Raw genomic sequence first — 13,738 nt, 5'->3', positions numbered from 1 at the left:
GATTAAGGAACGGCGAGGTTCGCTGCTGGTAATGAGCGAAAGGTTTATTATTGCTTGATGCTGTCAAGTCAAGTGTGGTGATAATCAACACCGCGGGGTCGAGGCGATCGCTTCTAGTGCGACGGCGTTCGAGAAGTGGATATAGGGAATCGGGACGATCGAACAAGTCGATGAAGCAGTCGAATGCAACGACAAGGTCGAGATTAAGAGATTACGGGCGGGTAGCGCCGACAAACAATGGTTGTATCTAAACGTCGATGATGCGAAAACGCGGCCGACTGGTTCCAGGAGATTCGGACCTGTCAATAATGGTCCAACGGATAATCGAGTGGTATGGTGATTTCGACGATCGGGTTGGAGACAGTGGTGGTTCCTCGCTTGGTGAGGACGTACGGTCGTCGGTAGGCCGGTCGAATCAGCGGTGAAGTGAAGTTCGAGTCGAAAATATTGACTGGTCGGATGGAAAAAAGCGAATTTTCAGAAGTGAATATTCCCGATGTAATGCAATCAAGAACGGGCACCGGACCAACTTGTGGGATGGAGGATCGCAAAGTGGACGATGATGGATGATGGATGTTGGAGCGTGCTGGTTGCTCTGCAAAGCACAAGAGAGCGACGAGGCGGGATGCGGGCGCAAATATGGATTGGGATTCGGGCAGAAGAAAGCGCGAAAGATGACGAACGAAGAAGGAGGGCGTTTGGTTGAAGGGAAGAAAAGAAGGCGAGAGGGGGAAGAGGACGTGTGATGGAGTGGAGGAGATGGAGTGGAGGAGATGGAGATGGGAGATGGGAGTGAAAGGCAGTTGATGAGATCTGAAGAAGAAGAAAGTGAAAGGGAAAGAAAGAAGACGAACACACGAAGTTGACAAGGTGAGTGAGACTGGGTGAGGAGTGGCACTCCAAGGACAAAGGTGACAGGCGTGACAAGACTTAAGGGCCAAGCCTAACCTGTAATTAACAACGGATTGGTGGGAATGGGATCAATCAAGGGATTCAACCAGGTTTGATTGGCGAACGAAATCCAAAAAGAGGGAGACCCCAACGAAATGGTCCAAAAGGCGCTGGAAGGGAGAACGGGCTGACAAGGGACGGCACCGGGGGTTGCTGGACTGCTTGTTCTGTTGTTCACGGGCAAGTCCGGGGGCAAGGACCAATGAGAGCCCATTATTGCCTACTTAGAGCACGGTCGGGGTCCTGTCAGGGCCGAATGACTGCCAATGACTGCCTAAGAGCGCCTAACAGCGCCTGTCAGACTGTGATGGCCGGCCTTGGTGTGCCCCTCTTGGAGCCCCTCTTAGAAACCCCACCAGTCTGCAATATTAATCTATTGGCGGCCCTTTCTGCAAACACCAAACACCAGGCTTAAAACTATCAGATGCGCTACAGGCATACAGCCTACTTCCTAGTCCCTACCGCCTACTGCCTAGTGACCTCCAGATACTTTCGACGATCCAGCAAGACAACAAAGACCGAACCACTACAAAGAGATCAAGGAGAACAATCAGTGCATGGAGGAATATTTAGTGGAGATATATTTAGTCATGCTCCACTGCCTCAGGTAATTACGAACTCGTGCTTCGTTTCATTTGTACTAGAGCCTGCGAAAACTGCAAAATGAATGGTCAATTGGTCATTGATCAACGAGGGTACAAAGGGAGATGCAGCATGCCGATCCGCATAGGAATCGAGGGATGGTCACGTGACTGGTGTGTACTACCCATCGTTTTTCGTTCCCCATCAGCCCCTGAATCGTTCCAACGGTCAGGGGTGGTGCCCCGCCGACAACGTGGCCCTTGGATTAGTGTAGTTCACAAATCAAGACAAATATTGACCATCGGACGAAGTGAGGACGAAGGAGAAATCGACTTGCTGCCTGGCATCAGGCATGAGGTGCACGAGGGAACGGGACAGATAGACCCGACCGATGTCCTACCGCCACCATGAGGTTCGAACTCCATTCCGTTGCTCCCGCCCCTGCTCTCTATCCGCAACCGAGACCCCAAGTCCCAAACACTGGGTATGCCACGTTCCGAAACGTGGTTTATCAGAACCTTAGATCCGGTCGGCGGAGAGATGGTTCGGAACACACATTGGCGAACGTCTTCATGCTCTGCGAATGCATCTCCTCATCTCCTGTATTCATACGAGGTGAGACAATCAATTATAATATACGGGATATTGCTTGAGACCGGACGCAGGACACCCTCCGGACATCGGGCTGCTAATTCCTCAAGCTCAAGCACGAGTATCAACCGGAACCATATCTGAGTTCCGAACGGTCCGGTGCCTACTCCGCATCTATCCTCATCAACCGGAGACGACCATGGCCACTGGCCACTTGACACTTGGGTTCCCTAACCGTGTTAGGTTTGGTCTCACTCGTCGAACAATCGTCAGGTCCGTGTGCGAACTGAAATATTAATATATTTCGGACTCCATAATAGTTCATACACAGGTCCGGCACGTTTGGCACCTCGATGCGAATAACCGTGCTCTGCCTATCCGTGACCAGCGTCCATGCAGCCTGCCACTCCGGAGAAGTCTTCATTTGAAAAGATAAATCGATCATCCATTATCCGATTCACATCTTCTCCTTTTCCACAGACGGTAAAACCGAACGAGACTTGACCGTCCAGCGGCGGACGTTTCAGTTGGCGTTCGAAACCCTCGTCTCGTCGGTCCCCGCCATGCCGATCGTCGACAACGTACCGTAGGGCTGACGGAGGAGACAAATCGACGGCCGTGCGACCAGTCGATACTGACGATAATATGCCGTCTTAATGTCTCACATACTCGAGTCCAGTAGGACAGAGCCAGGGAATAATGTAGAGTCCCAAGAGGGAACTTCACTCGTCGATGTGGACCATCGACCAGGATGGCTCCCAACCCCGAGACCTCAATATCACAACTTTGATGTCGTCCAGTCGAAACCATCCACGCAGGTCATAATCGAGATCTCTTCAGTAATAGTAGTAGTCCCGTTACCTCCACGGCACACCGGTCGCTGATAGATTGGAATTTCGCCGATCTATGGGTATACACAAATTCCGTCTGTCTGTATTATGTACAAGTATTGAGTGAAAAGATCCGGTTGACCGCCGACCCCCAAAACGGTCCCCGTATGTCCCTGCTGCGATTAAAAAAACGTCTCTGTGATAGTTCAGTCTCTCTCGTCCAGTTCGGAAATGTCGTGACCTGATCCTCGGATGTCCCTCAGGAAAACCCATCATATCATATTCTCCGACCATCCGGCTCGTGCGTGGCACGAAAGAAAAACGCTGGGACGAAAGCCTGCCTCCTGATGGTTGCCGCTGAATTGCAGAAACCCGCACGATTCGCTTTCCCGCCGCATGCATAAAACAAATAAACAAAGTAGTCAACTCGTTGGCTTCATGGCCCTACCTCATTCACAGCGCCTCCACGCCCGGCACCTCCCCCTCCTCCAGACTCGCATACCCCGCATCAATCTCCTCCTCCACTCCCTCCTTCTCCTCCTCCACCCCCACCAACACCCGACTCACCGCAATACACCTCTCCACTACCCTCTCCCTCCCTCCCTCCCCCAGCCCGATCCGTGCCCCGCTCGGCCCCCCAACCCACACCCTTAGCGCCCCAGCCCACCGCTCCAGCCCCGCCCTACACCGACCTAACATCCCCGCGTCCTCTACGAACGCGTTCAGCACCGTATACGCCGCCACGAACGACAGCAGCGTGAACTCGTCCGGGCGCGCCACCAGCGGCGAGTTGACCACCGCAGCGGCGCGCGCGCGCGCGTCGTCGGCGGCGGCGGAGTGATGGATTGGTGAGTGGGGGGTTTCAGCGAGGCAAAGGCACTTGGCGAGGGTGAGGGCGACGCGGACGTCGAGGGCAACGGGGCGGGGGGAGATAGCGTTGATGACGAGGGTTGAAAGGGGGAAGGGGGATGGGGAGGGCGGAAGGGCGGAGAGGGCGGCGGAGATAGAGGCGCGGGGATCGTGGTTGTCGAGGATGGTGCGGGCGACGAGGGCGCGGATGTGTGCGGTGGAACCCGGGGGGGCGGTGCGGATGGCGAGGTCGAGGTGGTGGATGATGGAGGAGGACGAGGATGTGGAGCTTGGTGAGGTGGAGGAGGTGGGGGAGGTGGATAAGGTCGGGGTGGGAGAAGGGTCGAGGAAAATGCAGAGGGCCTTGTTGAGCGCGAGGCTTGACCACCATGCTGCTAGGGCGTCGAGGGGGGATGAGATGGAGAAATCTTCGATCACGCTGTCCATTAGGTCGTCGACACACCGACTCGAGACATCACGAGGTTTATTCCACGCGAGGTTATATGCCCGCTGGACAATCGGCTGGACCAAGACATCGTCGCAGGGTTGCTCGAGAAGCGCGATAAGGTGATCCGGCAACGCCGCATCACCCTCGCGACCATCTTTCCCCAACCCGTTCGAAACGGAGATGTCGGCAAGCGCGGCCTTCCAATAGCCTCGAGCCAGCTTCGCACTAAGCTCTTCGAACATATACCACGCACCGTAGCCGGCGTTGGCAACCTCCCACAGCAGCACGCGAATGTGCAGGGCCTTGAGCATCAGGCGCTCTGGCGTGCTAGGCAACGTCGCCGACGCCACGAGCGTGAGCACCAGGCGGCTCATGCTAATCTCCGCGTCCCCCCCGGTGAGTTGAGAGTCCAATGCGATTTCCCATGCCTTGACGCGAGCGAGCTCCTGCTCTTTTGTGATGCCGGTGAGTAAAGCATAGCCATGCCAGCCGATCAGCTTGCGTGTGCTGAGCTTCAGCGTCTTGAGACCTAAAGCCGCTACTTCCAGGAAGAAACTATGCTGTGGGACCCAGACCGTTTGGATGGCCGTCAGCCAGGCCATTTGTCGGACCTCGACGGGCGAAGCCGACGATGGAGCGGGTGCCAGTCGGATGGGGGCGATGGTTTTCCGTTTGGGTTTCGGTTTGAAATCGAACAACGGCAACAAGAGGTAAACGACGGCACAGAAGACCAACATGCTCTTCGCAAGCTTGAAGTACACCGCCGACGGGCCGCCAAAGGACGCGGGAATACCGGGCATGTTCAGAAGCTGCATCGGCAGCGCCATCAATCCTCGTGCTTCTGTACCCTCGCTCTCGGACTCGCTCTCAGAGAATCCTTCGAGGATCATGATACCAGCAAGCGATCCTACAATCAGTTTATTCCCGAACGAGTATCCACGGCCAGCCGGCATTCCAGGTTGCGGCGGAGCATTCGAATGGTCGGGTGCAGCACTATATTGCGGATATCCTGCTTGTTGTTGGGCATAATGAGCCTGGCTCATCGCGGCTCGATGCAGGTTGATCATGCTTTCTGGCAGAGGAATCATGCCCTGAGGAGGCCGCTGGGGAGCTTGTGTCGACAGCGCGCTCGACTTTGGCGAGAAAGCATCTTCGGGAAATTGGTGGGATCCCGGTGTGCCCGTAACTGAGGGGTTGAAGGTCAACGGTGCGGTCGTCGCAAGCCGATCATACGTATCTAGCCGTGCTCGAAGGGTCGCCATCTCATCGGAAAGGCGCTTATTGCTCTTTTCAAGATGGCGAATATACTCGGTAGCTTTGGACAAGACGGTCGCTTTATTCAGCTTGTGAGCCGGAGTCAACCCTTCTAAATCTTCCGTCTCATCCTCGTCTTTGCTGTCATTAGTTCGGCTCATGACGCGAAGACTTGGTACACTATCTCGAAGGGCCGCGATCTTGTCATTGAGGTTATTTCGGTATCGCTTCTCGATCATGTTATGGGCGGTTTTCTTGACCGGCTGGTTCTTGTCGGTTCTATTGTCCGAGGAGTCCTGGTCGCCTGATATTTTCCGCTTCCGGGTCTTTGACTGCGACACAGGCTCCGATGTCGAGTTTTGCGATGATGCCTCGGAATGGGATGAGCTGGGGCGGTCCTGAGGGCTGTGTTGAAGGCTGGGCGTTGATAATGACCGTGACGGAGGAGAGACGTGAGGATATTGAGGGGCCGATAGAGTTTCGGGTTCGAGGAACTTCGTAATTAAGGATGGCGATACGGAGCCGTTGAGACGCTCATCGGAGGGCCAGGTTGGATCCCTTGGAAGTGAAGCCCCTATAGTCGCTCCAGCGGAGACGTTCGGAGCCGACGATGACGCCTGGAATTCAAACTGGTGAGGACTGCGCAGAGGCTGTCCAAAGTAAGTGATCGATCCTGACGTAGTAGTTGGGAGCATATTCGGCGTGTCCCCCGAAAAGCCTTGCGACGATTGAGGTTGCGTTGTCGGCTCCAGCGGAGCGCTATACGAAGCTTGAGGGTTGAAGGTCTTCATAGGCACTGATGGATCCGACCCATCCCATTGCATCCAGCTGTCCCAAGCCGTCGAGGTCATATCCTCGGAGATCCATGGGGCCTGGGTCGATCCATATTGATCGGCGCTGGTCACCACAGGCTCGTCCATCCCCTTCCCTGTATTCTTCGGGCGGCCTTGATATGGATCTGTCGATTCTGTCGGGGCTACGTGAGGATGGTGGAACGTATCAATGACACAGTACGGGCCGACCTATAAATGGAGCAAGCAGGTCAGCACATGTGGTCGGAAATATATATAACTCCATCCTCCAGAACACCGTGATGCATCTACCACATACAGCGATATTCTCAATTTCAAAAGCATCCTCCCCAAGAGCATTCTGCTCCGATGAGGAGGTAGCGGTCCACCACTTATCAGCCGCATCCATGAGAATGAGCACGAGCGCAATGGTAACTGCGATGAGGAAATCGTCCATCAAAGACTGGTCAAGGAAAAGGCGGAGGGCGACATACCAGCAGAAGGACAGCGATGTCAGGTGTAACACAACCCACGGCCCAAATTAGGACCAAGCCTCAGATGAGCTCTGGTCTACTGGGTATGCACGCACACGAGGCGGCGAGGTGGGCAATGGGATTTCGGAACAAACGTGGTCATGTCAGACCGCAAAGGGAGGGGGCGTGGGCCGATTCGCCGTTGGCGATAGTTTCTCGTGGGCTGGGATGAGGATGCGGTCCAGGCCCTCGTCTCGTAATTGGATCCGCGCAAACACAGTTTGACTTCAAAAGATGGATTGGGATTTGGGTGGGCTTTGGGGAGCTGGGCGAAAGAGAGATCTCCTGATATTCTGCTGATTCTTGCAGGAGGATGGCTCGGGGCTTCGGGAGCGATGGGCGATTGGGGGTCCTGGACCGGTCTTAATTACCGTGGAGTGCGGCGGGGCGTAGGATGGATACTGGATACAGAATAATACACAGCAATACTCCGTCAGGCTAGTATTGTACCAACTTAATGAAGTACTGGGTAGTACTAGGCTGCTGGGCTGCTTCAACAGGTTTCTAGGTAATTGGAGAGCATTCAGAGAAGGGGACGTGTGGTCGAATTTCGAAGGGAACTAGGGAAGACTCTACCCGTCCGCCGTCACATCATCACTTGTCAGAAGTGGCAAAAATCAGACGAGTGGGAAGCGGGGGACGCTAGGCTAGACCAATGCGCCAGGGCCGTGTCGGGTGCTAGTATCGAGAATTCGAAATAAATCCACTGGACGCCATCCCGACGACGATGTGTTTTGCGACAGCGGCTTGCGTCACGGAGACGGTCGACCGGCCGGGTCGTTGGACTACACAGCCAGACTAATTCCTAGTCAAGTCCTCCGCAATGCCCTATGGATACAGTAATAATCAATTCTTGCCTTGGACAATGGGTACTCTGTAGTCTTTGTTTGGGGGGCATTTGGACGCCATAGCTATTATACAACACCTTGTAGGGAGTATAAGAATTTAGATCAGATCAGGTTCGGTCCGTCGTGATGATGGTGTCCGGGAATTGGGAATAAGCGATCAAGATTCCCAGTCGCCTCCACCCAAACCATGAACTCCACGTCGTGCTGGACTTCATGTTGGTAATCTAGTGCGATTTACTGTTTATGCTGCCCAACGGACCGTATATAATCATCAGGAGCCGAGCCCAGGCAAGATACCCCGTCGAGTTGCCTTCCTCCCAATAGCGGGACTGTTCTATACCTTTCGTGTTCTGACAAGATCTTGGTTGAAAGCAAGAACTATGAGAAGAAGAAGTAATTGTACGATTGCGCATAAAACGCCATTGGTGGTTCTTCCCGCTTCGAATCGGTGATAATTTACTAAAAGGTGAACCTTTCCCGTCACCGGGCAGTCATCCGTACTACTGCACCACGGCGATCTGGACTTCGAAGGCAGGTGATCTATGTGGAACAGCTAATACCACCAAGGAGAAATTAACGGTCAAGGAAAGTTTACAAGCGTGACTTTTCTTGTCTGGCAATTGGATAGGATTTAGTGTTTGGTTGACGCCTGTGATGCTGAGTAAAGGCACTAGCCGGTATCTGATGTGGATCATCTGTAGCAGTCGGGAAAGGGTACTGGAGTTGGACTTTCTATGCGTATATCGGATATGGGGAGAGCGGTTCAGTGCATACAAAGAACAAACTTCCAGGAACCGGAGGAAAAGATCGGGAGACATACGATAGAGATATAACAATCGCCTCAACGAGCCCATCATTTGCCCAGCTCTATTGGAGACAGTTGGGCTCGCACATCTATCCTCCGTCCGACTTATCAATGGCAAGAACAAAATATATGGAAAGATGAATAGTCTCCAGTCGGTATCCATCCGTCCGCAACCCACATGGGCATCAGTACCGTCAACACAGCATCCGATTCCGTGCCACAGCGTGAACAGCTGGACTTCGAACCGGTCATGAACGAGTAACACAGGCGTCCCAGGCGCCTCCTATCCCATTTCAGGTGGTGGCACCGCGATCGAGAGGAACGAATCTCATTCCGCGTTCCGTCAGTGCGTAGGACATAGAGAAATTCGCAGCATGCGCTCCGGGAATGTGGTACAACCACATGTGCTGTCCGTATCACGGGTTCGTGGCCTCTGGGTGGACGGCTGACGGCGGAACCGATCTGATCAGGACCGTCATCGCACGACCGTCACACAAAGATCCGTACCATGGGAAACGCGGTGGCCTTGGAGACTGCAATCCGATTGTGCTTCCCCAGATCCCAGCTCTTTGACCATATGTGATCGCTTGAGTAAAATATCGGACACAAAATTCCGCTACGGAAGAGAAACTTGAGCCCGCGCGAGGTAAACGGAAGTCCGAGAGGAATCGTCCATGGCCGTCTGTACCACTTTCCTCTTAGATTTACCTCACGTTGCAGTATACCGATTTGAACTATCATATCGCCCAACAGGCGAATAAGCTAGTGCCTCTTTTTGCTTGATCGGAGATGTCTGGAGCGTAGCGAGCCCGCAATTGATCTCTTGATCTCTTCACGGCGAAACCACCATGATTCAACCTGACCCAATCATTCCTGACTGCTTTGGGGGATGCACAGCATGAAATAGGCGGGAAGCCAATGATAGTTAGCTTGTACTCTGGTGGCTCATCCTTCCGAGGCGATGACTTCATAGCTTGCTCCGTCAAGGGAACAGCTTGAATGGATTTAGCAGGTTGATAGGCAGCTGAGCACTGTGGACTAGAAGTGTGTGCACCATGCAGAGAGTGCCACAAGAGAAAACACGTGGTAGATGGCTTGAAAGGGCTCTTTCAGCCGGAGAACCGCACGCAGCGGAAGAATAAACAAAAGCCCAGATATTGAAGGCTTGAGGCCACATCTTGAGGCCACATGTGCTGACAGGTCATCCTGCGAATAAGAGACGGATTGCATATCGGGAAGACTCCTCATCCTCCAGACAAAATTGGGAATTGACCATGATTCTAGACAGATGATTCTGATGGCGTGATAGTGCTTTGGGGCTTTCTTGAGTGCTTGCATTGAGAAGTGGTCGTGTTGGAAGATGCTCATCCAGTGAAGAAGTTGAGCATGGCATTGACTTTGATAGACTTTGACATCCCGTTTCATAGAGTAGGTAATTAGTACTTACAGATACCGAGTAGTAAGAGTAGATGTACTGTATCATAAGGACACTAGTCCTCACCTATTAGTGTAGATGATCACCGATAGGCATCGCAGGTGTAATTTGAGGAAGCATCATCGTCTTGTACCTCCACAGGGAAAAATGAAGAGATAAGTTCTGTTTCGTCACCCAAGGATTTCCCAAGTGCACCATGAATTCAGTCACCCACTCAACAAGGGACGAATAGTTGAAGCTCCAAGATACGGGTATTTAGGCCAATTTCACATTGAACCAGGCTCCACACCATCTTGTACAACATCGACCAGGGCGAACGCGGCGACATCGTACGACTTGAGTCAACTTCGCATTTTCGCTGCACACCGGCAACTGGCAAGCCAGGCTGTGAGGGTTCCGGCCTTGTCAAATGCAAGCGCCACCATTATTGAATAAGTGATGTATCTTTCAGCCGCCGCACTGCGGCAGCTGGGGTGTACAATCGCATACTGCAGTTGGGAGATCCCACACCACCTCCGGATTGGGTCCTCGACTCCTCGTCTCCTCGCCCTCAAGCAAGAAATCGGCAAGCGAAAGAGCTAGGATAACGTCGCCTTCTGAGACCTGACGTGCACTGAGCTGCGAACATATTAATTTTGACAATAGTGACCGCCGGAGAAGTGCCTACATCAACCAGGTTCCGGCCCGTCATCGTGGTTCCCACTTCCCACTACCGTTTCTTGTCAAAATCTGAGATCGCATCGGGAATGAGACCACTGTTCAGTGCTCCATTCCTTCATAATATCCACTTAACTATCCAGGGATAGGGCCCTTTTGGACGGTTCAACTTGCCCCTTGAAATTGGAACAGTGTTCGACTCTGAATCTCTGAGAAGGCGGTGATTCGTTCAACTCGGACAGGTCACACAACCAGGGTGTTCTGGGTGACACAAGTCTGACTCGAAGCCGATACGGCATGCTGAGAAGTTAAGTGAACCTCAGAGTCATGTTATGATGATCTGTCCCAAGGGACCAAATCTCCGGGTTGGTTATCACAATTGGGCGCATTCAGGATTTCAGCCTTCAGGCGTAAGGGTAGCTGTGAGCGTCGAGCAATTTCATGGATAGGTGCGTGTCTCCTCGTATGAGTTGTACTCCACTGATTTCCCATTGAGACTCCAACATGCTGGGTGCTGGGCTTGTATGGAGCTTATCTTCTGCAAAGTCCGCTACTTTACTATTATTTTTAAGTCTTAGTTACAGCTTACATGTGGTTAGATTCACAAAGTACTTCAAGTCCTCACCCTTCTTGCTTTGGTCAAGCAAACCTTGGTGCTATCGGTGACGTCCGCAGAGGGGCGTCCACTGTTGTCAGTGGATGGTAGTCAACCCTGACCGGACAAGGTGAATACGCCGTAGACGCATCTGATTTCATCATGCAACTTGCAAGGACCTCCCTGCAGAATTTACACTTTTGCCTGCAGATTTGCATCTCGATCGGAAGCTCAGAGATTTTTAGGGCACATAGATTTACCATCGTTGCGGACTGCGGCAAACCTAGCCCCCTCCTCGCGTCTTTCTTGCCCCTTGGTTGGAAAGGGGACACCATTCGATATTGCGGGGCAAGGAGAACGGCGTCCATTCTCCGATCCTCGAGTCAAAGCATGCCGAAAAGCAGCGAATTAATTCCGCGGGGGCATCAGGAACCGATACCGGGTGTATTAAACTGCAGCTGGATTCCTTCGCTTCGGATCGGCGTCAAGCAACACTCAAACAAGCGATGATTATCGAGTTTCTTGCACAGTTTGGTCGCGACTCAGCATGGACCCACAAGTCACAGTTGTCCGCCTCCAGCGGCGCGGCTCGCGGCTGGGTCTAACGGCTGTCCTTTGTGGCTACACACCAGCCAAGTCCAGTAAGTTTATCACTTGTCACATCTGTGATCTGAACACGCGCGAGCCTAATTTCAGCTTCGGCGTGTTTTTCCGTCTTCGATGGTTCGGCACTGCCGAAGTGGTGATGGGCAACTAATCGTGTACTTGCTTTTGTTATCACGAGATGTTGAAGCAATCAGATGGTACATAGTAGATCTCTTGTATCCTGAAGGGTCGCCAAAGTTGGATTAGATATATGGGCCAACTTCATTTCTGGTATGGAGACTTTTGATGGTCGTAGGTCGTAGGATGGGCTATTTTCTTAAGTTCATGAGTGCAGAGGTTGAAGCTCGGTGACACTTCCTATTCAGGATACCGTTGGAGGTATCCTGGGTAGTGAAAGCGATGCTATGCTCCTTTCTGTCCTCACCAGCAGCAAGAGGAATGGTCTGGCCCTCTGGAGCGAATTTTAGGGACGATGAATTGTCGATCAATACCTCCACGGAGCAAAGCACACATCACGACCCTTGGACTCCTGGAGAGCTACTGTGGACTCTCGGAGACCAATTATCTGGATTCATACCGGATATGGAGGATCGTCGTTGGGAGATCGTCTTGTCATCTTGTCATCTTGCAGCCCATCCTTTAACCGAGATGGATGCGACATGGGTCGCATTGAATATCTCAAGCGGCAGTGCGGCACTGGACCCAAGGAATTGCATGACGAACGGGTGCGCACCGCGCTGGACATGCTTACTATTCTTAGAGGAACAGAGCAAGGTACAATCAATCTCCAAAAGCCAATAATTGCAGTCGCACATCCACTGGACACGACATGGCCAAGGGAGATTGGGAGATGATCAGATGAAGCACTTCATGTGCTGGATTGCGAAGTCAGGGGAAACCATGGATGATGCTCGAGTAACTCGATGGATCCATGAAACGCCAAATCGATCTCCTATCGCAATCACTTGTCTTTTATTCGTTTGGATCTGGAATGGCGCGGGTAAGCCCTGAGCCTGATACCAGATGCCGGTGCTAATTGTTACCGCCTACGGAGTACCGGAACCATTATCTTACAAAGTTATCGGAATGGAGTACTACCATACCGGGTACCTTGCACATGGCCATTCATCGGTACCGGTACGGTACATAGTATCACAACCTAGAAACGCCTTGCCAACATGCCATACAAATTTAAGAACCGGTCTGAAACCTAGCATGACTTCAACTTTCTTACCCTTTCACAATCGGCGCATTCTTGCACAACAGCGCGGGCAATAATGAATCACCAGTCGGCACTGCATGTGCCTGGTGCCAGTCTCTCGGTCAAGTCCCTCCGCTCCGTCTTAGGCTCCTAGGCCAACCGCCAAACACCCTTCGGAAATGTGATCGGCGATACTGGAGGCGTCTGTGGAGCTCCCGCGCATCCTGATTTCTTCGATGGTTTCTGATTGGTGGGAAACCGCTCCTGACCATGGTGGTCTTGAACGGTTGAAGGTTGAACAGATTTCACCTGCAGATTCTATTGATGCGCACTGATTTATTAGTGAACCGGGCACCGTTGGGATTTGGGAATGGGGATGCACCGAATCGAATCTGCGAATTACCGAAGCAACTGCGGTAGTATCAGGGGGTGATCCCAGCCTCTGCCCAAGTGGACTGGAGAAAACTGTAAACAGAATTTAACAGAGCGCCAGTGGAAAGAAAGCGCCTCCACTCCTCCAGGGTTTCAAGAATGGCACCTGGTGGACCATGGATCGCGTGTGGAATACGGGGGTGTTCTGGGTTCACGGTAATTAGTAATTACGGAGGCCTGGGAGCATCTGTGTAATGATAAGTCCGATACCCCGTATGCCCTTCAGCCTGCGCCCTGCACACTCGGCACGCACGCGCTAAATCGATCGCATCTTGTTTCTTCTGGCCACACTCGGGATCATCCTGGAAAGGAAGTGAGCATCCCAGTTGC

General features: G+C 52.7%; 2 protein-coding genes across 2 annotated transcripts; one reads left to right on the top strand and one right to left on the bottom strand.

Annotated features, from left to right (window-relative positions):
• Nucleotides 1-1,940: 1,940 nt before the first annotated feature.
• P152DRAFT_447479 (uncharacterized protein) lies at nt 1,941-2,552 on the top strand (the record flags this gene model as incomplete). The annotated part of the gene is made up of 3 exons (XM_033677999.1): nt 1,941-2,148; nt 2,199-2,397; nt 2,456-2,552. 3 exons carry the CDS (start codon nt 1,941-1,943, stop codon nt 2,550-2,552), a joined length of 504 nt encoding a protein of 167 aa, XP_033536876.1.
• An 855-nt stretch (nt 2,553-3,407) lies between these two features.
• P152DRAFT_447478 (uncharacterized protein) lies at nt 3,408-6,753 on the bottom strand (the record flags this gene model as incomplete). The annotated part of the gene is made up of 2 exons (XM_033677998.1): nt 3,408-6,527; nt 6,616-6,753. The coding sequence occupies 2 exons, from the start codon at nt 6,751-6,753 to the stop codon at nt 3,408-3,410; spliced, it is 3,258 nt and encodes a 1,085-aa protein (XP_033536875.1).
• Between the last annotated feature and the right edge of the window lie 6,985 nt (nt 6,754-13,738).

The sequence above is a fragment of the Eremomyces bilateralis genome (genome assembly GCF_010015585.1).
Source record: "Eremomyces bilateralis CBS 781.70 unplaced genomic scaffold P152scaffold_4, whole genome shotgun sequence".
Lineage (NCBI taxonomy): Eukaryota > Fungi > Ascomycota > Dothideomycetes > Eremomycetales > Eremomycetaceae > Eremomyces > Eremomyces bilateralis.
Note: the sequence above shows the minus strand (reverse complement) of the source record. Positions and strands in the feature narration are given on the sequence as shown.